Source organism: Molothrus ater, chromosome 3, assembly GCF_012460135.2.
Source record: "Molothrus ater isolate BHLD 08-10-18 breed brown headed cowbird chromosome 3, BPBGC_Mater_1.1, whole genome shotgun sequence".
Classification (NCBI taxonomy): Eukaryota; Metazoa; Chordata; class Aves; order Passeriformes; family Icteridae; genus Molothrus; species Molothrus ater.
Window position 1 is genome coordinate 96,662,155 of NC_050480.2, and position 27,391 is coordinate 96,689,545.

At 36.0% G+C, this 27,391-nt stretch overlaps 1 protein-coding gene across 6 annotated transcripts in view; it reads right to left on the bottom strand.

Annotated features, from left to right (window-relative positions):
* ADGRB3 (adhesion G protein-coupled receptor B3) overlaps window positions 1-27,391 on the bottom strand; it is a 446,791-nt gene that overhangs the window by 227,467 nt on the left and 191,933 nt on the right. For all 6 annotated transcript variants that reach the window (XM_036381331.2, XM_054514463.1, XM_036381328.2 and 3 more), the window contains 5 exons: window positions 24,725-24,889; window positions 23,701-23,865; window positions 17,010-17,111; window positions 16,337-16,443; window positions 1,437-1,631 (listed from right to left, as the gene is read on the bottom strand). In XM_036381331.2, coding sequence (XP_036237224.1) covers window positions 1,437-1,631; window positions 16,337-16,443; window positions 17,010-17,111; window positions 23,701-23,865; window positions 24,725-24,889 — 734 coding nt within the window. The remainder of the gene's footprint in view (window positions 1-1,436; window positions 1,632-16,336; window positions 16,444-17,009; window positions 17,112-23,700; window positions 23,866-24,724; window positions 24,890-27,391) is intronic.

The window sequence follows — 27,391 nt, forward strand, 5'->3', positions numbered from 1 at the left end:
ATTTCTTAATTTCTACATTACTTATTAAAATTCTTAAAAAATATTTAATAACGTTGTCAAGTTATGCCTGAAGGCTATTAGAATTTTGAAACAGCTCTACATTGCAGAATGAAGCGAAAACTTTTGGCACTATCATCAGTGGGAAAAGAATCAAATTCTCTCTAACATATGTAAACTGCAAATGACCTGATCTGCTAGGCCAATGGACAAAATCACTCAAGATTTCACTCAATTTATCAAGACTGGTTCTAATAAAGAGTTTTTAGTGCCTGTGAACCACAAAGAAGTCACACTGGGCTATCAGACTCTTGACTGCATGAAAATTTTCAGTGTATTACATCGTGCTTAATAGTAAAACTATTAATGAATAGATACTGACTCTCAATTAAAAAAAAAAAAGAATTTCTCAGTAAACATACTTTTTGAAAAGCTTTGTTTAAAAAAAAATACTTTCAGCTGGCTACAGGCCAACACAAGATATGTCTGTTTTACTGTGGAACTTAATTGTTCTTTGTGCACAGAAAAACTAGAAAAGTGAAAATATAATAGCAAGTCTTGAAAAATAAACTGTGAAAAAATGTCTTTTCCAACATATCTCCCTTCATCTGCATGATTCTATTCTGAATTGTATTTATAATTTATGCTTACCTTTACACAGATACGTACACATGACCTGCATTAATAACTTCATTTGTAATTTATGAATGATCATTAATCTCTCTTTTTCATAAATATTATACACATCTGCCTTCTTAGTATTCTTTGTCAGTAGTCTACAATCTTTGAAAACTGTCTAAAGTTTTCAGATATAAGATGAAACCAATATCTTTATCCAGAAGTCCTAAGTAAGAGTTGTCCAGCCCATTATGTAGAAATAATTATATTTGTTTTAGCTCTGACAGAATTTTATTTGTCCTCTTGCAAAAGAAGACTTAATATAACATGTAAAATAGAAAATTTATATAAAATGCCCTATCCATCACTTCTGTGCACTTTTAATAAGCTTCATTTATCTGAAATGAAGAATCAATGCCAGAATTACATAACAATGTGGTTGGATTTTGAACTGAAATGAACTAGTTTAGAACTGAAATGAACTGGAACAAAGAACACTAGCAAAATGCTTAGTGCCAAAAATTACCAGCACCACCTATCAATCAACCAAACCTTGAAAGACAAAGATACTGAAATGCTACAAAGAAAGCATTTTACATTTTTCACCTGCTGCATTGGTTTGGATATTTGTCTTATTAAATGTAGCTGAGTCTTCTTCCAATTTTACACTTGGATCTTAGTTTTATGTGAAGAATGCTTATGTCTATCATGTTGAAGACTTTTGTTTCCTCTGTGGGCAAACCAGTTGCCATGCAGTATACTGCAATATGCAGACATAAACTCCATCAACTGAAAAATTACCTTTACAATGTTTCTCTTACCTGCACCCCATCAGATGCAGGGATATAACTTGCTCTTTTAAAGGTGTCTGTAACATTTCTGAGAATTTCCACAGAAATTAGAAGGTCCCCAGCATAAAAGTTTTTCCTCTGCGTTAAATCCAATAGTGTCTTGGTTACTTGGGACATGCCATCACCAGCCAACATCCTCTGACCCTTGGCAAGATGCTCTTTAATCTGTACCAAAAGAAAAAAAAAACAAACCTATTATCAGAACCTACTTTACTGAGAAAAATGTATGATAAATTCTAAACACAACCAAAACATTACATGTTAATACCAGTTTAAAAAAAAAAGTGCCATTAAAGATAAGACAAAGTAGTAGTCTACAGTGATAGAAATATTATTTTTATGAGAGCATCATTGATTTTATACCAAAAGCTTCTGAATTTGTTGTGGTTCACACATTTGCTTCTTTAAACTCCATGGGCAGGACTGCAGCTTTAATTTGTTGTCATGATGCAGCAAGGAACTGCCCTTCCTCAGAAGAACATCTGCACAGCCACAGCTGCCCCTCATTTAACAACTGAGACCTCTGAAAGGAATAAATGCTAAGGCAGTACTTGTTATAATCTGATTTACTACAGGAGAGTAGACCTTTCACCTCTGCCAGCCCAGCTTGGCTAGTCAGTGCGAGAGAGGTGGTTTAGTTGGAAGCTGGTTATGGTGCTCTCTTCTGTAGCAGTAGCACAAAGGTGTTAACTTGGAACAATCCTGTTTGCTTTTTCCAGGAAATGCAAGTTTAATTATTAATAGCTCCTGTGTATCTGCCAAAAGAGCATACTTTAGCAGGAGCTGTCCCAGCCGATGTGTTCAGGGCTCGTGATCCAAAACAAATATGCTAGAAGTACCCTCCTGATTAGAACCTGAACTTGTGGATCTGGTTAATTCTAAAAGCTGACTCAGCATCCCAGGAAGATCCATAGAGTATCACAAAGACAGGACAAGGCCAGACAAGGCTAAAAGAAAGAGCATATGGATTAAACAACCTATTTTTAAATATACCTTATAATTTAAGTATAAAAGCACAAGTTCTTCTGAATTGAACACTAGAATATCATAGAATCATAAAATATCCTGAGTTTGAAGGTTTTTAGATAAAGATAATTAGCCAAGACAGACTAAGCAGGAGGGCTGAAAATACTATGAAACTGGCAAAAAAATGTTGTCATGATCTTTAAAAATGTATCTTCAATTGCTTTTTGACGTGCCTTATTACTGACATACAGAGGGAAAAATTACTAATGTAACATACAGTTGAACTAGATGATACTGAAAGTCTCTTCCAACCTTGATGATTCGGCGATAACAGGGTGGTGATGTAGAAGGAAGAATGTAAAAATACTTGTTGCCACTTCCAGATCTCCCCAGACACTTTGTGTCAATATGCAGGCCTTCATTATAAAAAAATAATGCAAAGGGAAACACTATGTAATAAAACTGTTCAAAAGGGTCCAAAGTAACTCCCATGAAAGCAACTTAAAAAACGCAATCATCCTCTGACATACTAATTCTAAGCAGGGTGGGTTTTTTTTTCGTGCTGTTGGGTCATATTTTGGTTACATTCTCAACCAGTCATCAGATAAACTAGATATATGTCACACAGCTGGGGCTGGGCAAAGTGGCTGCCTCAGGATTGCTCCATGGAGGAAGCTCTTAAATAATCTTTAAGAGCAGCTGGGGATTTTTATGGACCACCAGTGCCTTGACAAAATCCTAGAAATACTGAAGACCTGGGAGAATACTTGCCTGCTGCATCATGGACAGGGAGTGAATCCATGCTATAGCATGAGTACAGAGGTACAAGTATAATAGTATTATTAATATTTAGAAAATAAAAATCAGTGATAACTGATTGATTTGTTTAACAAATATTTCAGCAGAAATACCTCCCTTAGTCTTCAGAATCCTGAAATACGTAATCAGGCAAAAAGCATGCTTGCAGAAATAATTTAATGCAGCTTCTATTCCTTTTAGAAGATTTTGGACATAATTGTGTAGGAAAATAATACTGAATAAAAAGGTGTGAGAATTTAGGAAGGAAATTAATTTCAGTAAATTCAGGAATCTGATATTGTACACATAACATTATGAACTACTCTCTTGGGAACAAGTAAAAGCAAACATGAACTTGATTTGTGCATTTTTGCTGAGAAATTTTTCTTGTGAAATGTTGCCATTTGTCTGCTCACACATTGTGTCTCAGTAGCAAGTGAAAAGAGCATCAGCCAGCACAGTAACACTGAAGAGTAGAACTTTTGCTGTCACTCATACACCTGTTCCTTCCACCAGAACATATTTCCGGATTTTGAGGATTAACAATACTGAATGTACCTTTAGTCAAGCTCAAAAGATATAAAAGACAGTCCATATAGCTGCACTCCCAAATCTAACGTGTGCCTCAGAATGTCCTGTGGGAAAGGCATCACACAACTTGAAGGCAGGGTTTAAGAGAGAAAAAAGATGTTATTTTAATATCAGTAATAACAGCAATTGATCAGTCCTCATAAAAACTGCTGTGCTGTTATATCTGTATAAACACTGGTAGAAAGGCTGTTGAACTATTCAGCAAGTTATTTTGTAGTGCATTATTTTGTTTCCTTCTGCTTCATCTGTATGTTCACCTCCCATTTGTTTTTCGTGCTCCTGCAGGGCTTTAAATTCACATTTTAAAGATGCCAGGGGCTACGTTGTTGATGGTTTGGGGACATACAAAGCCTGCAGAAGTCTTGGCTCAGCTGCTTTTGGAATGCAAATTATAAATTGAAATTATCCTACTTTTGACAAGTTTTAATACTTTCAAACAAGTAAGGCTCTGGTTTTTTTTGCAGATCTCTAAGAGCAGAAGCGGGAGCTGTAGTATGGCCTTTAGTGCTTTCAGGAAGACATTTTGGTTGCTCTTAGGACACAATGATAAAAAAGGTTTAGCAAGTGCCCACAGTGTCACAGGACTAAGTTATTACACTTGCTTCAAAAGCAGCCAGGGTTGTGATGAAGTTGTTTCAAGTATATCAAAATTTACTGGCTCTTAAAAACTACAGCTCAGTTTGGAACTCTTTTTTTGTTAAATTACATACCCAGAAGGCTTGATTTCCCAGCTCAAGGATCCTTTCTCCCTCATACACAGCTCCAAGAGCACCTTTATTTTCATCCTCTCATACTCCAACATGGAAGTCCTTTTTCCCAATCCCTAGCTACCTCTCCAGACCCACAGTGCTTCAAGTTAGACTAGCAGCATATCCTTACAAACAGCACAGCAAAACAGAAGGTTGTAATGCGTTTAGCTAAGTAAAAAGGTGAAAATTAGAGTTAATAAAGAGAACTTTTTTCTAAGACCAGCAAGCAGTGTGCAGGGAAAAATTAACAGCCTCCTTATTATCTGTTTATTATGTAATGTATTTTCTTGTTGTAAGACAGCTTACAACTCCTAAACACAACTTTAAAATCACAGGCCATTCAATCAGTTGATGTAAACTGACAAAATACCATTAAAGCCACTGAAGATGTTCAGATTAGTATAAGTCGAAGGCAGTGAATTATTGCACAGCTATCACAATAATCTTTCTGTATAAAATACAGAATATTCTCATCAGTAGTTAGTACAACATCTTTCTCACCATACTGCTTATTTTCTGTGCTATGGTCACTGTGATATTATGCACTGCCCAAGAAATCTATTTTGGTCACCACTCCAGGCCCTGTGTGAAGGTCATTTTTTAGTGGTCCTACAGGCAGGCTCATTAAAAATAAAGTTTATGAGCCGAGAGATAGTGAAATGAAGCAGCTGTTAAGCTGACACTTCAGTTGTCAGCCCAGCCACTATCAGCCTGCACTGTGTGGCTGCATACTTGAAAAATTACTGAAATGTTTAAGTGGACTTTGACTCAGGGTCCAGCTGCCTTTTTGCCCCTATTTATCAGAAAGTATGATATAATAAAAATGCCTATCTACAAAGTCAGATCTCCTAGGCTGTTGGCATTGGAGTACAATTTATTACTGCATAGTAATTACTGCAGACTTAACAGCTAGATGTAGTTTAAAAGGACAGAAAACAATGAACCCTTGAGAAACCTATAAAAGACTGAAAAGTATCATTAATTTGAAGAGTAACTAAACCACCAACCATTTTGCATTATTTTTTAAGATGATGTTGGATTCATGGCCAGGTATTACTAATGATGTCATTAACACATTTTATGGTAGGGGGAACTATAAGAACCCAAATTAGTAAGCCCTACAAAGAAGCGAGAAAAGATCATTTGAAATAAAAATATATCCTGAAATTCCTCATAATCTGCAAATCACTTTGCTTCAGAACTCAAGACTAATATTTTGTAAAATATAGTACTCTTTAGATATAGAAATTGTAGGAATATTCACACCACACCTGTAATGTGATGTCATTGTAAGAAAGTTGTTCGTATTTGACAAAATCTTCATTACAGGCTGGTTTGTTCTGATAGTCAACAGACAATCCTTTACCTGCTTTGGCACAGAACATTATTTTCCCTCAATATAATAAATTATTTACACTCTGTTTGTCTATTTCAGGCTGTTTCAGTGTTTGAGAATATAATTTCATCCATCTTTTAAAAGAAACAGAGTAAGGTCTAAAGATAGGGCTATGCATCTTCAGGTATGCATTCAAATATTTATAACCTAATGTCATGCAAGAGATGTTTCTATATATTCAGTATTTTATGAAGGAAGTGCCTCAAGCAATACAAAGTAATTTTCCACTTTTTCATCAGTGAAATTAGTTAGTAGTCTCAATTTCAGTCACGATAATACACTATTAAATAAACATTTTGTGCAAAGAAGAAGGCAATCATATATTCCCTTTGTGTGCAGCAGTAAAGGGAAAAAGTAATTTGTATACATAAAGGATATAAATTAAGAAAAACTTTACAGCTGCAAAGGAAATGATGTACAGTTTACCTGAACACACTATGCAGACTTCCATACTGGAGGCCTTGATAAAAGCCTAGGAAAAAAAGCTACAATAACACAAGTATAGCTGATTCTGATAGGACACAAGTTTGGGCTGGATGGTCTCATGAATTTCCTTTCAGTTCTGTAACTCTGTAACACATCCCTACAAATGCTCCGAAACTAAAGCCTCCTATAATTTATCCCATCCAGAAAAGTCAAAATTTAAGGAGTGCCCTGAAATTGAACTTCAGCCTTCCTGCATTCATACACTCATGGTGTGCAATCTTCTGAACCAAGTTTTTGCAGAAACTGTGCATCAATCTGTGCCTCTGTGCACTCAGCTGAAACCACTACAACTTAATGCTTTAGGGAACTTATTTAAAATGTATACAGATGGAAAAAAAATTAGATCACTTCATTATATTGAAACAGTCATGCCACTGTCATATACTTCCAAATATTTTTAAGCAAAATGTTCCCTGAAACAGGGATTTGGTTTTAGAGAAAAGAAGGTGGATTATTTACATAGAATCCTTTGCTGTCTTAGAAATTAATCTCAGGCAAACTGAATATCTGCACAGATGAAATTGCATGTGCTCTTCCATATGTGATCAGGTTTATAGAAGAATCTTTGAAAAAAAAATCTAGCATGTGTGGAGGTCAAAAATGTTTTTAGAAGAGTGTGAACAGCTCAGAGGAATGCTCCACTGTTTCTGTATCTTTTTTTCCTCTGCCCTCTTTTACTGGAAGACTCCTACCATGCTATTCAAGAGATTTTTTACCACTTTAGCCCATTACATAATTCCTTTTTTTAATCAACATCATCATCCTCATATCATCATCAATATTGTCAATTCAAATCCTTGAGCTATAATCACTAAATAGGTAACAGAAAGTAATTACACATTTTCAGTATTTTGATTTGTGCATGGATCCAACAAAACATTTTAATGGATATTTTATATAAATAAGACTGCTCTCGGTAGAATAACAAATGAGTCTCAGGATTAGGACTGAATAATAACTGAACAGATCACTTTTTTCTTATACTCATTTTTATGTTTGTTGACCAAGGCTTGTATTATTATTTTATTAAGCACTGCTCTTAAATGTTCCAATTATCTGTGATTAAATCCTGCTCACGTTGGCATGTTGTGTGAGAGATCTTGTTGTTGTTACTGTTGTTTCTGTTTTTAACCAGAGGGCATGCCTTCAAGATTTGTGTTATCTATGTATAATGCAACCTGACAAGAGCAAGAGTTGAGAGGAAAAAGAGAATGACGACTCTGAGAGGGTTGTTTTCATTTTATGACAGACATAACATTGCTTGGGGTAAAATCTCCTGGTTCTCCATAGTGACTGAATGGCTGAAGCTACAGGTCACAAAAGGATGTACTACAAATGAGCTGTCTTTCATTTTTTATGCTACATGGTCATCCTTGTAAGTATATGTCCCTAAACCATAAAGCTCTGATAAATGCTTAAACTGAAATGCTTATTTGATTCTAACCAATTTCTATACTTATATCATTTTGCTTCCATACAGTAATTTCTGCGACACTCACTTTTATTTGCAAGAATAACCAAAAAGATTTTTTCAAGGAAATTATCATTATTTGGGAGTCCTAATCTCTGCATGGGCATGCAGCATAAAGTAATGGGCAAATGAAAAATCCTTTGACCCTCATGTACTTAATAAACCATATTGAGGGATTGCAGCAAATGAAGTAGTGAACAAAAAGCAAGGGAATAATTGTAGGTGTAAGATGTTGTGACCATTTCTTTGTCTCCTGCTGCCAAGCCAAACTCTTGCAGTCATTTCACAGTCAGTGCCACATTCAATTGGAGTGGAGGTTCCAGCAGTTCTGGTAGACTTTAAGGGAAAATTAGATGAAATTTTTCTTTACCAAGCTCTTAAATGGCTTTCTGTTGTTTTACCTCTGGCCATACCTTAGTGAAGCTCATCTGTGGCTGCAGTGTGTGTTGGTTGGTTGGTTGGGATTATCAATGTGATCAGGGAACACTCAGTTGCTCACTACTGCAGAAGACACAGCAGCAGCAGCAAACACAGGAGCACATTTCATTTAACACACTTATTAATCTTTGGTAAATGTGTATGTTCCAGATATGGAATAAAATATTATGGACCCTGAAATGATAGTGGGGACTTTTAATTTAACAAATGAGATTGGTTGGCTATTAAAAAACAGATATTCAAAAGCAGAAAGGATGAAAAGGAATTCCCGAGGTTGAATTAAGTTATGATATGCTTGTGTAGAAAAGTAGAAAAATGTTTTCTCCTACTGTATAGTGTCTCTAAGACTGAGGTGCATGTGTATGTTGACAAGATCACAGAATCATAGAGTTATTTATTATTTAGAATTGCTTAGGTTGGAAAGGACCTTTAATATAACTGAGTCCAACTGTTATTTCAGCACTAAACCATGTCCCCAGGTGCCACATCTATATGTATTTTAAATATCTCGAGGGTTTGGAGGTTGACAATCTTTTCCAGGAAGAACTTTTCCTAATATCTAGTCTGAAGTTCCCCTGGTGCAACTTGTGGTCATTTCCTCTTATCCTGTCACTTGTTGCCTGGGAGAAGAGACCTTCTTTCAGGTAGCTGTAGAGTGCCCTCACCATCAAGTCAACAGTGACTAGCTTTTTTTCCCTTAACTTTTTATCTTCTTCTGTGTAAAATGGGAAAATGTTAGTGACGGCAGGAGAAAACTGTTGCCTGCACAATCTCTTGATCAGTTGCTCTCTGATGAGATAAAAGTTTGTCATCCTCCAGACAAGATAACAGAAATGACAAAACAGAGCTGCAAATTCTGGCCTTGCAAGGGAATCAAGGAAAGGAAAGTAGATCATATATTGACACCCCTGCCTATCAAAATCTGTGAAGGTGAAGAGGAATAGCTGGCATATACCAATATAAGTATAGACTGAGGAAGAAGAAAAATCTTGTTTTTGAGGCATCTGCATTCAAATGTATAAAACTAAGCCTGGCTGCTTTGCTCTGTGGCTATATGAAAAGAAATGAAGCACTAAACTAGCAAAAAAAAAGGAGCTGTACATTTTTTAGTAGGAAGCCTTTCATTCCTCAGAGTACAGCAGTCATTTCAGTGAGAAGTATATGGACAGGCTGGTACGCTGCCCTTGTAATATAATTTGGAAAAACAAAATCATCTCTAATGAGCTGCAGCTGAGCAAATCATCATTCACCTCAAAGCTCTTTTTATCAAATTATATTTTAGCCAAGCACTTGCAAAATTGTGAATAACACTGCTGTGGAAAAAGTTGAAACAAAATTATAGTATGAGCAGAAGCAGCAGAAATGCATTTTTATGGCTATATTATTAGTTTGGTATGTAAAGATTCACCTGCATAAGTTCCCATGCTCCTCTGTAAGTGCTAATATTTTGACATCAATGTGGTAATTCATATGTAGATTTTTACTTCCTAACTCCCAAAAGTTAAGAGATATTTTACTTTTTTTGACTTTCTGATAAAAAGCAGCCCATTTTGCAAGAATGCATGCATGTTATATTAGGTGTTATATCACCAAAAGTGGCACTGTGTTCTGGGACCCCCAACATAAGAAGGGCATAGACCTGTTCGAGTGAGTCCAGAGAAGGGCTACGGAGATGATCAGAGAGGTAGAGCACCAGTCCTATGAGGAATGGCTGAGAGAGTTGGGATTATTCAGCTGGGGAGAAGGCTCTAGAAAGATCTTATAGTAACCTTCCAGTACCTTTTTACAAGAACATGTAGTGACAGGACAAGTGGGAACAGCTTCAAACTGTTCAAAGGGCAGATTTAGATTAGATATTAGGGAGAAATTATTTACTGTGAGGCATTGGAATAAGTTGCCTGGAGAAGGTGTGGATTCCCTGTCCCTGGAGGTGGTCAAGGCCAGGTTGGATGGGGCTTTGAAGGGCCTGATCTCTGAAATGCACCTTTCCTATGGCAAGGGGAATGGAACTAGATGTTTTTTAAGATCCTTTTCAACCCAAACCATTCTATGATTCTATTAAAATACTGCCTTACTTTTATCATAGAAACTAAATATAAATTTCATCATCTAGGCTTGAAAACTGTGCTACACAGGTTTATAAAAGGGTCTGTATTAGCAGAGATTTTCTAATACTGTGGGAGATGTCTTTCAGGAGCAAAGTTTCTTGATAACAGGTTTAGTCTTCATCATTATTTATGAGTGTAGTTCAAATCTCTTCCAAACTAGAGCATGGAAAAGACATGTAGAGGAAAATTCACTTTAGGCAAAAGGGCTATTTCAGTGTGTAGTAACACAATAATACATTACTAATACTTTTTAAACCTGATTCCTCACAATTTTTTTTTTTGGTAATTCAATAAATCCTATTGCTTAGTTTGAGTGCATAACAGGAGAAAAAAGAAATAACCTGTGTATTCAAGTATTTCCTCAATTTTCACAAAATCAATTTCTAAAGCTCCAAGTGGTAAGATTTTATGTATTAATGGTTTTCGTTAAAAGTGACAGAAAAGCATCAATATTCAATTCCTAGAAAGCTCATAAAATGTGAAATCTCATTGCTCTTCCACACCTAACTATTTGAATCTCATTTTAATTTTTTTCATTAGTCCCCATTCAAGTATTTTCTTTCCTGCTTTTAGATTTTGGACAGTTGGGGATGAGTTGAGTGGTTTCTTGTTTCAGTTAGTTTAGTTTAGTATAGTTTTGTTTATTTTGATGTGTTTTTCTCTAATTTAGGTGGCTATTATCCACACACTGTATTAAGAATAAATGAAGAATTCTTTATTCATGCTTCTTGGAAGAATGATAATGTAGGGTATTCCTAATTCTGAGGTCCTTGCTTCTTAGTATTATTGCTTGTATGATACGAAATTTGATAGGCTTCTAGAGTGTATGAAAGCAAAATGTACTCTTATTTGAGGCATTTAGGTAATTTTTTTTTTAATATCATCTGAAGTAGGCCTGTGGGGTCCTAATCACTGATTCTATTCTTGGTCCTGCAGTCACTCATAAACACAGAACAAATAAATTTCTAATTCTCAGGAAGGATTTTACCCTATTTACCTAAATAAAGTAAAAAGAACCTCAAACCACACCTCAGAAGACATTAGTCCAGACTAGCCAAGTATTGGGTAAAGTACACAATTCTATGTGAAGTAATTAGGCATATAATTTTCTGCTTCCAGATCAAAAGAGATAACGAGCAATGAGGAACATACTTCGTAATATTATACAGACTAAGTTTGGGTCATTAGATCATCATCTAATTTGCCTTTCTACATATAACAGTCCATTAAGCTAGCAACAGATACACTTTAAAGAGATTAAAATATGTTAGACTGAAGTAGTTCAGTTTTCAGAAAATGAAACTATAGGCCAAGGGTAGAAAGAGAAAACAGGCTTCAGCAAGGGCCATAGCTTCTGCTATAACAGAACATAACAGTCCATAACATTCTGCTATAGAAGTAATTGATTTGGTAAAATGGTCTGAAACCTCAAATTATGTCTATCCTACAGAAAGGAAAAATCCTCCAAATTCTGATAATTTAATATGGAATTAAGAAAGGAAGGAATTTCCTTACTATTAACACAACTCCAGTGATCAGTATGTGATTAAGAACTTTCCAGAAGAAGAGAAGAAGGATATCCTCTGCCACTAGAGTTTATTAAACCTTATGACTTTACTTCATTTCCATCCACAATAAAAAATACAGTTGGAAGAATTTCTTGTTATAATCCCCTCTTTCTCAAGAACACATTTTAAAAAATGCACAGAATTGGGAAAAACATTCTTCTCAGCTACAATGATTGGTAACAGACTCAAGACAATGTACTTGACTAAGAGCATTTTCTTAATGCAAAGGTGCAGACACTGCAAATACATTAGGACAATGCAAGAAAACCAGAACAAAATTTGGTATATGATCTGTGATGCTTCTTTTTCTGCTCATCAAGTTATTGCTTGATCCTCTAGGTCCAGGAGACAAAGTCTACCTATTTATCACTCTGAATTTTCCACTTATAGTGCTTTAGGGAGAATAATCCAAACTAGGTTCTTTACATATCATTATTACAGTTAAGCAAATAATTTCCTAAAGGTTTATTTCACGGATTTGGGCATTTTTGTCCCTTAATATGTTCAGTGAATAAATTTCTTATTAGTCAACCAGCTGTAAAAGCTGGTCAAACAGTATTTGTTGAATTCATTTGATGATTGATTTGTACCAAATGTAGGATAAATTGTTCATGACTAATTGGTTCTGTTATTCAAAGAAATCTAATTATCATCCCTAGCTTTAAAAGGAACCTCTACCACAGTGCACAAGGTAAAATAAACTAACAGAAGTACAGGCTGTACATTTGTAACACTGGCTGACAGTCATAACTCTCTTAAACTGCTTTCCCTCAAACTCCTATCTTGTAGGACATGGTACCCTTGAAAGACATAAACTGAGTGTTGATCTCTACAAGTCAAACCACACCCCTCTACTATTTCATCATGTTCAAGTACATAGTCACTTTAGATGCTTTGTGTTTGTTATATTTTTACTATGCCAGGAATTTTCTGAGTTGTCCCATGGACATGTAGGAACATTAAGAAGGAAGAGTGGCTAGGCAATAATTCAGAAGTCTTGAGATAAATTTCATGCTTAAGTGGTCTCAGTCCTCCATCAACAAAAAATGCAGATGTAGTACAGACTCATCTCAAAAATATATTGAGGACATATATTAATTTAAGACTGGGAATTATTCTGAAACTGTGTCAAAACAATATTAAGCACAATATTGATATATGTATCAAAAAGTGGTCCATGAGTCCAGACAATGTAACTCAACCCTGTTTTCCTCTGTGGTGCCATAACCTACATCTGAAGCACGGCATGCAGGGCATGCAGTAGAGGCAGTAATTCTGCCTGGCACATTCTGTAAGTGACTGGAAAAAGCCATGTTATTCATGGTGCTGGGGATTATGAGCCAAGTATATTATCTTTAGCATTATGGGTGTATTTTTAGCTTTAATGACTCCCCATCTTTACAAATAGACTTTCAAATGGATTTTAAGATTAAAATATGGTGCCGTTCTAGCATGATTTACAGAGCTACCATGTTGGTCTCAGTGCAAGTCTTGAGTCAAGCTGAAGAACACACAGCACTAACTGGGTTTCAGCTTCTCTAATACTGCTTATTAAGGGTTGAAATTTGTCCCATGTCGATTCTGGGTGAGTAATAGAGAAAACTGTAAAAATACAAGAAGCTTTGTGTGTGAGGCAGTGAATCTACTGCAGTTACATACAGTAAGGAAACAGTCTTCAGGGGTCAATCACCTGTGGTTATGTGGTAAAATTCTACACTATATATAGCAAAGCATTGTGGTTTCCTCACATTAAACTCTCTATTCCTCCTCTGTCCCAGAAAATCATGTTTTTATTGCCTGCTGACAATGGCCTCTCTGCTACGCTATCCTCCAAAGGGTGGTAGGCATTCTTTGGAAGAGTGCTCACTAGTGTGGTCTGAAATGGTCAGGGAGCATGCTAACACATACACAGTTAAACTGTGCAGATGACTACAAGGATGGCTTTTAAGCTTAAGTTTTTTTACTAGTATAACTATAAGCTTCCAGTTCAGCACCTGTGTAGCCAGGTTAGCAGGGTCTATGGCCAAGGAAATCTTCTCTGGCTCCCATCATACTGAGCACTTTTCTATAGATAATATTTTCTTAGGTACAGCATCATGTGAATTCTACTATGTGATTTCTGGTTCTAGATCATATGCAGCTTGATTGGAGGGCATAAAGACAGGGATTTGTTTGTCTTCTATGCTTTAATGTATTAAATATCATATTTATGGATATCAGCTGCTTTATATTAGCTTCAGGAACATCATTTTTTTGAAGACTGTGCATCTGATTTTCTTTTATATATTTCAGACAATAAATGAAAGAGATTCAGCTCAGATTTTATGGAAATATTCAGAGAACTGAGTGATACCCCACTCTATTCCTGGTCTGCACTGGTAAAATAACTTTATTGGTAAGTTAAGCACACTGAGACAACTCATACATTCTTTCATAAGCACGCATATTTATTATAGCAACACCGTCTGTCAGCAGCTTCCTTATAAAGCCCTATTTTCAGGGATTTATGGAACTGACATATGTATCGTGGGGGGACAAGCCTACATTTGCAATGACCTTATAGGTCTTTACCTCTATTTTCTCTGATTTTTTAAATATGCTGCGTTGTTCACTTTGAGAAGCAGAAAGATGTAAGACAGACCAATTTTCCTTGTGGACAGTTCCCAAGTGTAAGAGAAGTCCACTTTAATTTGTATGCACGTGAGCCAGACTTAAATTTTGTGCAGAAAAAAGATATGTTTAGGTGCTTCTGTAATTTCAAAAAAGCATTACCAATTTTTAAATGTTCTTTGGCAGAAAGAATATTTCACAGTGTAATTTACTTATAATTAATATTTCAAAAAAGGAAATATAGAAAAAAAGAGAAATCTGCTCTAGGTTAGAAATGTCTTTTGTCCAACAAGTCAGACTTGCAGTTCTTGCAAAATAACCAGTGCCTACCAAAGCCAGGTAAGTCAAACCACTGAATAGCATGAAACAGCATTTTGCATAGTTTGAGCTGCAAACTAGCATAGACCTAACAAATGAAATTGTTGCAACAGAATAAAATACCAAAATTATTAAATGCAAAAATGTTACAGCCAACTTATCGTGGTTTTTTGAGTGTGAACACTAAAGGGAGAGATAAACATGCAGGCAGTTGTGTAAAATAGAAGCTTCTGTGTAGTGGGGAAAATTCCTTTGACTATCTATTCTGTCCTATCTTAAAAATAATTCTTGCTTTGGCCTACTCTGAAACTGAATCCCAGGACTCAAATAAATTGGGTCTAACAAAACAGAAATGCAGCTCAAAGGAATTAATCAAAATCTCTCTAAGTAGCAATCCAGATTTGAGGAATGGCAGTCAGGCTACTGCTTTTCAAGCCACCAAAGAATTTTAAACATGTTACAGAAGTTTTGCACTTGGTTGAGAAGTTGGGAAGTTATGAAGCACAGAGCTGTATTAGTGTGCTGCTGCTGAATGATAAACGGAGCAGTGGCCTTTGGAAAAGGATGCAGAGTAATAAGAATGTCAGTAGAATATATCATGCAGGGAAACCCATTGTCCATGAGAATCTTCAAAGGCTCATTTCCCACTATAGTATTAACCTGGCTGAATGCTTCAGCTAGGCACATGGAGGGTAACTAATATACCTAACGTAAATGATGGTAATGCATTTATAAAGCAATATACATTATGTATTACATCTATCCATATAAACATGTTTAGGCAGTGCATAATTGTATAACGCCTATGCTTTGCAAAGAAACTTTTTTTTAGGCTTTTTGAAAAAAACTCACATAGTATTTCTTCATCTAGAGTTACTTTACCTTTTCCAAGACACTGCGATAGATTTACCCTATAATCATTTCCTATTGTTACATTCAAATGTGAAGTTCTAAATTTGAGAGCAAAAAGAAACATTCCTGGCTTCCTACTCTGCAATTAAAGAATACACAGTATTACAGAATTCTCAGCAAGTTGCTCTTCCAGTAAATCTCATTTATTCACATCTCATTTTCTAATAAACTAAAATATGTCTTGCCTCTGACCCCTATAAAAATTTCATGCAGCAGACATGAAAGAAGGGAATCTGATGCATTTTTCCACTTCTACAGTAAGACAAGGCTTATTTCACAAACACCAGCATTATACAAGATCAAAATAATATCCATTAACATAAATTATTCTTTCTCAGATCTGTTTTCCTCTTGGTATTGCTTAAGAGAAACCTGAGAGCAAATAAGTAAGTTTCTTTTTTACGCCAATGATTAGTAATGAATAAACAGAGCAAGTACTAAAGCTGACTTTGCACCTACTGAATGCTGCAAGTGTCTGTACTCGTTTGATATGCATCTAGCAAAGCTTGGATGTTCCCAAAAGGCCACTCCATGAACACTGAGAGAGCAGCGTCTGCTAGTGGTGCCTGTAAGACACAGAAGAAACAGAAAATATTTATATAAGTGAGAGCAACTGGAAAGAATAAACCTTATTTAATCTATATTCCATGCTATTTTAAAGGCACACACAGAAACAATTTCATGCAATGATCATTGGTATATAGAGAGTAGTATAAGATCCTGAAACACATTTCAATGTTTACTTGATTGCTTTTCAGCAGTGTTTCCTTAATTAAAAAGATTTTTATGTTCTCCCTCATTTTCATCACTTTGCCTGACAGATCCAGTCAAATTGATTTCTTGTCAGCTTTTTCTTTGTGGCTATAATGTTCACATGTACGTGTATACATATATGTATATATACAGATAAAAGTACATACATCACAGACCCATGCATATATGTAAGCTGTAAGAGACGTCATATGTACATGTGCATATTTGCATGCACATGCATAAGTCAATATGTGATGTTCATACAGATATATTCATATCTATGCATATTTATATGAGTCCAGTAATAATTTATCTAAGACACAAAGCAAAATTATGTCTCCCCTTTTTATCATCATAAAATTTCAAAGTAGTACTGTACCTGTGGCATTGAGAGGACATCGATTGAATGCCATGTCCCCAGCTGGGGTCCTTTTCCACACCATTGACATCAAATAGTCTTCAGGACATATTTCATAAGGTGCTGTCATTTACAAATGAGAATTTAAATAGAAACGTTAACATATTTTATATCAGAAAAATAAGTGTTCCATTTCATCCTACTTTTTCCTGAGATGTGTATGTTAACATAACTTGGGTTAATTTTAAGTTTGAAGTAAAAAAAAACAAGAAGCCTGAAATTTTGCATATCTGTTTTTGTGACAGTATTTATTTCATATAACCCATGGCTTTATTCTCCCCAGCAAGCAATCACTTTTTAGGTTGTAGTTACAATGTTAACAGGTTTGACTCATTCCTTGTTGCTCTATTTTCATCAATAGCACTAAGAAACTATCAGAAGATGATGAGACTTAAACTGTGATAAGTTATAATGCTAATCTTAAACTAAAATTTGTAAAGATTTTTCTAAAATTGAATCTTTATGTGAAAGAAATAGTTCTGAAAAGACAGTTGAAACATTAAATGTGCTAAAGGTGCTAAATGAGAATTTTGTATTCTGAAGGATATTATAAAACCAGGCTATTTCTTTGAAATGTGTTTCAGTACAAGCTGATAATTAAGAAAGTATAGTCAATAATGTGGGACTGAGTCAATAATGTCTATAAAGCAAAATAACCTTTTACTGGTTATTGCAATACCATTTAAAGGGAAAAATATTGTCACAATTTTATACTAACAGAACTGCATGGGGAAAAATAAACTTCAGCAAATGCTTCATGTTTTATTTTCACATGGTCACAACAGCAGATTCCTCTTGCTCTTTGTATGTTAGTGTATATTCCAGTTTATGATTTTTGAGTAAATTAGATTAGCACAGAAAACATCTGGCTGTGGTCATCTCACAGCTCACATCACTGATATGTTAGTTAATGAAATCTAATTCACTCCAAGTTCAGAGGAGAAAATCAGGAATTGTTTATTATTAAATGTATTTCCAGAAAAAAAAAGTAACCCTGTTGTATTACAGCAAAGTGGTTACAAAACAAGAAAAAAGAAAAGAGAAAGGAAATTCATTCTAGCAGATGGTGTGATAAGGCAGAAAGCAATTCAATGATTCACTCATGGTTGCATGGGAAATCTCTAGCAGAGTCAGGAACAGACCACAGATTTTGCCCATCCCATTATCTACCCCATAAAATCGTCCATCTTCCCTGTTTTGTACTTCTGCTGACGGAAGTGTGAGCAAGGGAACTGAGTAGACTTTTGCACAAAGCTGTACCCTCTCTTTGTAGAGGACAAAGAATACCTAGCAGATGGCTCAGTAATACTAATATGAATCACAGTTGGGCAGAAAAATTGCTTGCTAAATTTGCTTCACCACCAGCATTCCTGAATCGTAAATCAAGACAGTTGGTGCTGCATAAAACGCAAGAGATCCATTAATGGCAAAACCCAAAGAAAGTCAGTTAAATCCATAATCTAGAATACCAGCCCTGCTTCAGATATGCCCACAGAGTGAATGCATCAGGACAGTGATACACTGGGAAAAAACAGATTTTGATAAACATAAGCCATCTGGTGACATAAGCAAAAGCAATTACCATTCTATTATGACCTTATAAACAAAAGAAATATTCTGTTTTGAGGAGCGTAAATTAACATAATAAGGAGGTTATATTATAAATTACATAAATTTGCTAGAGCTTATAGCTCTGTGAGAACTATATTTGTTATGCAGCTGTGGCCATTTCAAATGTGTTGTGTTCACTAATCAGCAGTTTAGGTGCTGAGTCTCAGAACTAAAACTGTTTTTTCTCTCCACATACTTAATGTTACATGTGAGATTTTTTGCTTTAAAAAAAATATAAATGCATCTATATGCACCATATTTCTCTTTCACATTAGCAAGCCTCAGGTAGTATCAGAGATTTTCCCATCTATTTGCAAGGATACTAGTGTGCTTTTGAATTAAAGTTTTCAGAACTCAAGATTATATTGAAACTTTAACCTAGTGCTGGAGATAAGCAGCGCACTTGTATGTTGTGTTCAAAAGTAAAAGGCACTCCCAAGACCTTGAGTCATCAGGAAAGAGGTGTGGGAGCAGCTGGAACTTGGAAGAAGTTTTGCTTAGCCCAGGCGAAGACCTTTTCCTGGTCTCTGGCTGACTCTTGGCCTTTTAATGCCTCGTACAAGGATCAAGGAATGCTGCAGATAAAAACAAACTCCTTCTTCCCAAAGCTCAAACCTATCTGGCAGAGCTTACTCATCAGGCATTCGCCCACATTAAAGCATCTGTGAGGCTGCAACCCATGTCGCTCATGGAGGCATTACAGGCACACTACATCTGACTTAAAAAGCCTTGTTGATCCTCAGAAACAGTTCAAGTATTTCTGTAACTATGGCACAAATAATTCATAACACACCCTCAGGTAAATATGAGTTTGCTGTACAAAATCATAGCAAACTACCAGAATTTAGAAGCAAATAGCAAATACTGAGGTAAAATTTGCTATCATTGGCAAATAAAAGGCAGTCCCTCTTTCACTCTTGATGTGAATCACCAGCATCTTCCCACACAGAGCATGCACTCAAACGTACCACGCTACACCCCTCTAACAACAGGCCTGAATTCATCCCACCTCAGCACAAATATTCAACAAAGTCAGTGGTCTAGAAGCACAGTCTTCTTCTGACATTACTGGAGAGAAGATATGCATCTCCCAGAGGCAATCAACCCAACTGGGATCTGTGGAAGCTCAGTACAGCCCACAAAGCAAGAGACACATGGGGTCTCACAGAGTCTACCATCTACACAGGCAGATGACAAATATGGGAGAGGGTAATGAAAGGGTGAGACAAGTGACCCTACAGCACAGAGGCAGCTCAAGTGATGGTAGAACTACAGCTCATCTCTTGAATCCTAATTCAATGCCCCAGGCAAAATTATCATAAACAAAGGCAACAGGAAAAAAGCTTTTGGATGTCTTATAGAATAGTACTGTAATCAGAGACAAAAAAACTCCCCAAAGTTTTTATTTTATCATTTAGCTGAGTATCATTTGAATTACTTGAATCTTCTCCCTCCTCTATTCTATCTTATCTATTTAATACTGCTGTGAAACAAACTTCCATCATCAGTGGGAAACGATTAGCCAGTCTTTGGTTGTTGTGCAGTCTTGTCTTTCTGTTAGCTAACAAGATAGTCTAGCACTGTTTTCAGTTATACTTTGGTCTAAAGTGCTCCCATATCAGGCTTTAAACTACTGAAAATATGCTTCTGAGAAAAATGCTGAGAATCTTTTTTGAGTAAAATCCAGGTAAAACATTAATATTTGAAACAATTATAGAGGTAATATAGATTTAAATATTAGGAAATTAGGTATTTCTGGAAACCAATACTGTATTGTTGAAACATTCTTCTGGCTGTCATAAGAACATAGTCCTATTTTTATAAAAATAAATTTACAGAAGTCTTCTACTCTGTATAGTGCTGCACTTTGGTTTTGGTTGTCCCATCTCTTCATTTTTACTGACGCATTTGGTGGAAATTGCTTTATTTCTCTTATACAATCTTCTACAAGTTTCTGATCGTTTTGCCATGCAACCCCTTATCAGATGCATTTTCTTTTGTTATCTAGCTGTCTCCATTATTCTTACGGGACAGATATAGTATTCATTCATCTCGTGTAAGTTTTCTGCTGTGACTCCTGAGTGACTAGCTCTTTACCCAATATAGAATCATTTTTTACTTTCTCTGATTTGTTTCCAATTTTCTGAAGTTATCCTTCACAGAAAAATATTTTGAGTGCAGAGTAGTGCTGACCTACTAGGAGCGAGGTTTAACTTAAGACATTTGGGATGCAACAAAGCAGCAAGAACTGAACCCAAAATATTTTCAGATCTTTGTTTTTCATTCCTAGATTATTACCCAATGGAAGGAAAAAATAACAGTTTTAAAATTTATAGCTGTGAACATAAACAAATCACAAAGAAAGATGCACAAAATTTGTTCAGAAACCAAGCTTTTTGAGAAACCAGTTTTCAGATAGTTGTTGCATATAGGTAAAACCTTACCAAGTAAAGGCTTTGTAAAATCATGGCTCAGGCCTGCTACTTTGGCTAAGCAGAAAAGGGCTATGGGAAAGTGACTCAGCTGATTTTAGAGGTAGAAAAGTTATGTAACCATTGTGTGTTCACATCGTGGTGTATGGAGGTTGGTTGAATTGTATTTGTTATGATTTTAATCTGTGTAGCTGATAACTGGCTAATTGCTTAAAAGGCCAGGTATTTGCAATAAAGCAGCTCTCCTTTGCACCTGCCTGGTGACTCTGCGTCACTTCACACCCTCAACTCACAGGCAGCACTTCTGAGTCTGCCTCTCTTAATGCTGATGAAAGTAATTTTCAGATCATGCCCCAACCACTTGAAGGGAAGCACTGAGAAACTATGAAAAAATTTTGTATAATGCTCAGATAATGCAGAACACAAACTACACAATGTCCAGGCATGATTTTCAGTTATCAAGTAAGCGCTCTGTTTGCAAAGTATCTTATTAACATCAGTCACTATAACAGAAAAAGGCTTTATTAGCCTTTTGCTTTCACAATTTAAAGCAGCTATAATTTAACTTTTTGTAAGTCAATACACCCCTGGGTGATACAAGCAGGTGCATCTTCATACCCTTAACAAAAATATTACATGGTTCTACATACCTGAGGATCTTGTTCTATTCAAAGCAATGCTAATACAAGAAAAAGGATCAACATTATAGTTTCCTCACATTGTTTAGTGGCTTACATAGAACAAGAAACCAGTGAGCCAAAAATAGCTTTTCTGAGCTATTTCAGGGCTAGGAAGAAATGCATACAAATAATGAAATTTTTTATACTTTGAACTCTGTATAGTACTTTCCAATTTTACTTGCTTATAGAATGTAATTTGTATATAATTTTATAAAATTTTGTTAAATTATCTCTAAATTTAAATCTGAGACTTCAGTAAACATCAGTCTAGAGGCAAATAAATCTGTAATTCATGTCTAATAGTCTGCACAAGCATAGCTTGTTAAAAGGTGCTTTAGGTTAGAGTTTCTATAAGCACACTAAATCTAATCTGAAATTAATCAAGTAAATAAATAACTTCACCAAATGGCAAATAAATCTCTGTGTGCATTTGACTTGTAAATACATCTGTAAAATATTTTATTAACAGCAGGTGGCAACCTTTGAAAATTGGACTGCAGCAGTATCGTTTTCCTTTTAAATATACAAATGCAAATTATTTCAAGAATGGTTTTATAAGCAGCATCTAGTTCATCTGACTGCTTATTGAGAAGATTCATATTAATCTTCTATTAGTGTTGTGCTTTATAGAGGAAGGCTGCATTACCCATGGAAATTAGTTTGCTTAGGAATCCAATACAAATACTATTTTGTACTGCTTTTCAAATGATGAAATTTTTATTGAAATTAAAGAGATCATTTAAAAGGCAAGTTAAATTCAGTTAGCTTCTACAGTATAGTGTTATAACTTTCTAACTACAAATAGTCTTTTTGTTGTTCTTCAAATGCAATGAGACTAATTGTTCTACTGTACTGCAAGTACCTTGAAAACTGTTCCTTGATGTCTGTCAAGGGATCAATATGCCGCCTATGAAAAATATGGGCTTGATACCATAAAATTCACATCTGATAAATTTCTCATTTCCTGATCCAAAGCATCCCTGCCATTTAAGTCCTTCCCTGACCACCAGAGAACACAGCCAGCAAAAATGTCCAGAAGTCAGATTGCTAGATTGATTTTTTGCTGCTTCCTGGCTTGCCGTTCAGATTGCATAATTTCCCAAGTGGATGGCTAAAACATCCTACCCTCCTGACTAACTACTTATTTTTTATCTTTCACCTATCCAAAAATACATTCTTTTCCTTTAGGACAATGTGTGTTTATGATAAATAGTATCTGATTCACCAGATATTCTTTATTCATCATTTTTGAAGAAGCTCAAAAATACACTTTTACTAGCTTTTAGTGGGAAAGACTTAAATCTGTTGGGAGGGCAAAGTAAAGAGTGATACAAAGCATTATATTAAAGAAGTGATATTTAAGCATTATATTAATGCTTAATAATAGAAAGATGTGTCTTTCAATTACTTTCCCTTTTATAAAATGTGGTTCACATATTCATTCATTCACTCTCTACACTATGGTAAGGCTCACTTTATCTCTTATTTTTACTGCACTAGAATTTACCCCAAATGCTTAAGAGATGTCACTTGTATACTGGATAAAAGGAATTCCGGGTTACAAAAACAGCCCTGATATTCTCAGATACAGTGCATTCAAAGAGATTTTCTGTAGCAAATTGTTCCTGCTCCAAATACTATAGGCATTCCTAGGCAATCAAGTATTTTTTTATAACTATTTTTACTATGGTATTTTCCTTTGCTCAAAACTTGATGCATTGCTCATATGTCTAATAGGGCTCATTTGCACTTAGCTGCTTAAACAGAAATCTACTGAGAAAACCAGCAGTGACTTGTCTAAAGCAAGGCCAGATAGGCTTGCTTATGGCTATTACTCTACAGACATTGATCTCATCTTTCCTAAGGATGCCCATAAAAATAAGCCCCGTTGTAGTGTAAATAATAACAGCAATTGTATTTTCATCTCACCAGGACACCTCTGTTCACTGCACCGTCTAACTTCCTCTCCAGTTCCTTCACACTGCTGCCCAGTCACAGCAGCGCCTTGACAGATCCTTATCCGCCTCTCCCAGCCACCGTCACAGGATTTGGAGCAGCCACTCCAGTGGCCCCACTGGTTCCACTGGCCATTTGCTGTTTGGAAAAATATAATTACAGTGGTGATATGATGACAATCATAATGGTGAATTACTCTTTTTTAAAATTGATTTGTAGTGCTGTTGTACAGTAACAATACACATTTAAAATATGCCTAAGTACCCTTAAAAGAAACTGAGTAAAAACATTTTTGCATGCGATATTTTAAGATCTTGATTTTTACATGTTCTCACAGAACAAATGAGGCTTAAATGTAAGTCCATATAGAATCTACACACCCTGAAAGGCTGCTTTTGTACTGTCAGAGGATCATGAAGTAGACTCAGCCTAAAAGGGAATAGGTTGATATATATTTACTTTCTAGGTTCATGAAAAACTTAGGTACTTTAGGCTTCAAAAAGACCTGCCTAAAACTGCTGAATGTCCTTCAAAGAGCAATAAAACCAAAAAGTTGATGTGCAGCCTTCATGCAGCTTTTCAGGGCACATTCTTAAGCTTTTTTCATCATCAAGTAAATATGAATGAGGCGCCAGGACTCACAGAATCACAGAACTGCTAGGGTTGGAAGGGACCTCTGGAGATCATCTGGTCCAGCACCCCTGCCAAGGCAGGGTCACCTGGAGCAAGTGGCACAGAACACCTCCAGTTGGGTTTTGAATGTCTCCAAGAGAGGGACACTCCACAGCCTCCCTGGGCAGCCTCTTCAGTGCTCTGCCACCCTCAGTGTAAAGAAGTTCTTACTCATGTTGACGTGAAACTTCTTGTGTTGTAGTCAGTGGCTTTTGTTCCAGCAGCTGCCCTGCCCCTCGCAGCCCGCTGAGGCCAGGCCAGCCCGCCCTGCGGGCCCCGCTCCAGCTCGGAGGGAGCCGCAGCGGGGGAGCCGCTCGCTACTCACCGGTGCACTCGGGGTTGTAGCACTCCCGGCTCTCGGCCCAGGGCCCTCTGCACTCGGAGCCGCCGTGGGCCGCCGCCGTGCACTGCCTGCTTCGCTGCTGGGTGCCATTGGAGCAGGTCACCGAGCACTGGCTCCACGAGCTCCACTCCTGCCACTGTCCGTCCACTGCCGCCGCGGCCACAAAAGAGATGGACACAGCAGAGTTACCGCCGGAGCCAGGCAGGTGACCGCAGCCCCTCGGGCTGGGCCCAGCCTGGCTTCTCACGGCAATCAAATACAGAAACCAAGCTTATGAGCTGTTTTAAACTAATATAAAACTGTTTTCCTTTTCCTTCAAGTAAAGAGCGTCCAATCTACTCGAATTGTACACTGATGTAAAAAAGGATAAATAATTATTTCAGTCACATACTGTTTGAGGGGTGTTAATAAAAACAAGACCTTATAAAAAGACTGGTCTTTTTAGGGAAAAGTGAGAGCCGTTCTTGTATCCTGTAAGTGAACCCTGAGCCCTCTGAAGTGATTTCTAAGAGCTGCAGAGATAGTTCAGGTAGGTCAGATTTTAGCATTATTGGTGCTGACGGTGAAAAGAGATGTCTTTAGTTGAACGGGAAAAGGAAAACGGGAGTTACCACTTCGCCTCACATACAGGCTCTCATCTCTGAATTCACAATGCTGAATATATTTTTATCATTCATCCTCCCTGTGAGGGAAATGATCCCAGTTCTTCAACATTCTTTTAAGATAAAATGTAGCAGGACGGAAACTGCCTGCCTTCCTTGCTTTCTTATCAGATCTGCTGTTGTGTTTGCATATTGCATAATCTTCTTTCTGAAATTGACAAGTTAAATGTCTAAACTAAATGAAAATGGTGGAAATGGCTCTGTATTTAGTAATTTGTATTAGCCCATGCACTTGAGTTTGGATGAATATTCTCCTGAGTAAAGGTTAATGACTGTTATTAATAATTTTGTATATCAGAAAGCTTCTTGAGGTAAATGAAAATATTAAAAACCAAGGTAATGAAAAAAACATAAAGCAATTATGCTTCCATACAAGTTAAAAATTATACGGTCGATAATAATAGGACTAGGCAGTATGTTTAAAAACAGGCAAGCCTTATGAAATGTGTTATGACTAATTGTGCTAATTCAGGATCCTGCATTCATATAGACTGTGGCAATCATCAGTTCCTCATTGCCCCTGCAGTTAAATATCATCTCAAAATGTAGGTTCTAATATAATTTTGATTAATACTCGTCCTTGAAAACCTGGTTCTATAACTACTAGTGCTATATAAGCACCACCACTCCAAACAAGGAATTTCACTTGGTGCACTTGCCAAACCCTGTTTTCAGGATTCTTCTAAAGGGGAGTTGGAATAGCAGCTCCCTAAGCTGATGATGTTAATGTCTAAAATAGAAAGAAGAATCTTAAAGTTAGTGATTAAACATACTGTTCTGTATGGGTGGGTCACTGTTCAGTGAATAATGGAGGCAAACTACTTTGCTAATGTCAGATATAAACAACAGAACATTTCAAAGATACTATCCATATCCTGGGCCCAGGATCTCAGCACCAGTGAATTAAAGGAAGAGATTTTCTGAGGCTTTTCCCTGAAGTTCTGTATTAAATATTCCGTGTAATGCCTGGTTGTGAAGCACTTCTCAATGCAGATGCCTCTGAAGCTATGAAGCTGAGCCCTGATAATTTATTCAGAAGAAAATGGAAATCTTTCCAAACATGGATGCTAGTTCCACTCATTAATCATAAAAGGTTTATGTGAAGAGGAAAACATTATGGAAATTACATTTCAATGCACCCACTTCAGTTTTATTCGTTGCTATATAGTATTATTTAGGATAGGAAAGATCAAATCAATTATTATACTGTCTTTGGAGAAAACTCATTCTGCAGCTTCTCATATATATTTCATACATCTCTCTTATTTATCTTTAGGAGAAAAGAGCATGTGAGTTTTCTATTTCAGAAACACTTTTTAAAAATAGAGAATTCTACGTGAAGATTCCCTTAATAAATTGAAAATGCAAATTGCAGCAAATCTTAATATTGAGCAAAGACTTAAAGTTCTGCTTTTAAATGTAACAGTGTAGAAGTTTCTCTAAAACTCATTTAGGTACAAATGATGTTTCAAAATCCAGAGTTCTCAAGTAATTTTTTTGACAGATTAGGTCAAAATATCTTTTGTTTTTCTTCACAATATTGAAGCAAACTGGATGCATTAGATTTATATATGCATTTTGAAAAAGTTGGTCTAAATTAATCACAATCTAAAGACAAAAAGTTGAAAATCAATTTTGAAAGAACACCTTTATTTTAGTAATCTTTAATTTTAGTAGATGGACATTTTAACATGAAGCCTGTGCATTGTTTATTTGGTTAGTGGCAATTTTTTGAAATTGGTTTCACACATAACTACCAGAAATGAGTCACCTAAACATGTAATACAAGAACTTAATGGGTATTCAATAATGCCCTAGCTTGTGTGAGCCTTTCTGTCTGTACACATGTAAATAATATCCATTTTGGATAAATTAGCAATTTAAAGGTTATGGTTTCACAAATACGTTTGACATATGATGAATAAATAATTACAGTGAACCTCGAAGCAAACTGTAATTTTTTAACTGTATTTTGTATTCTATAATT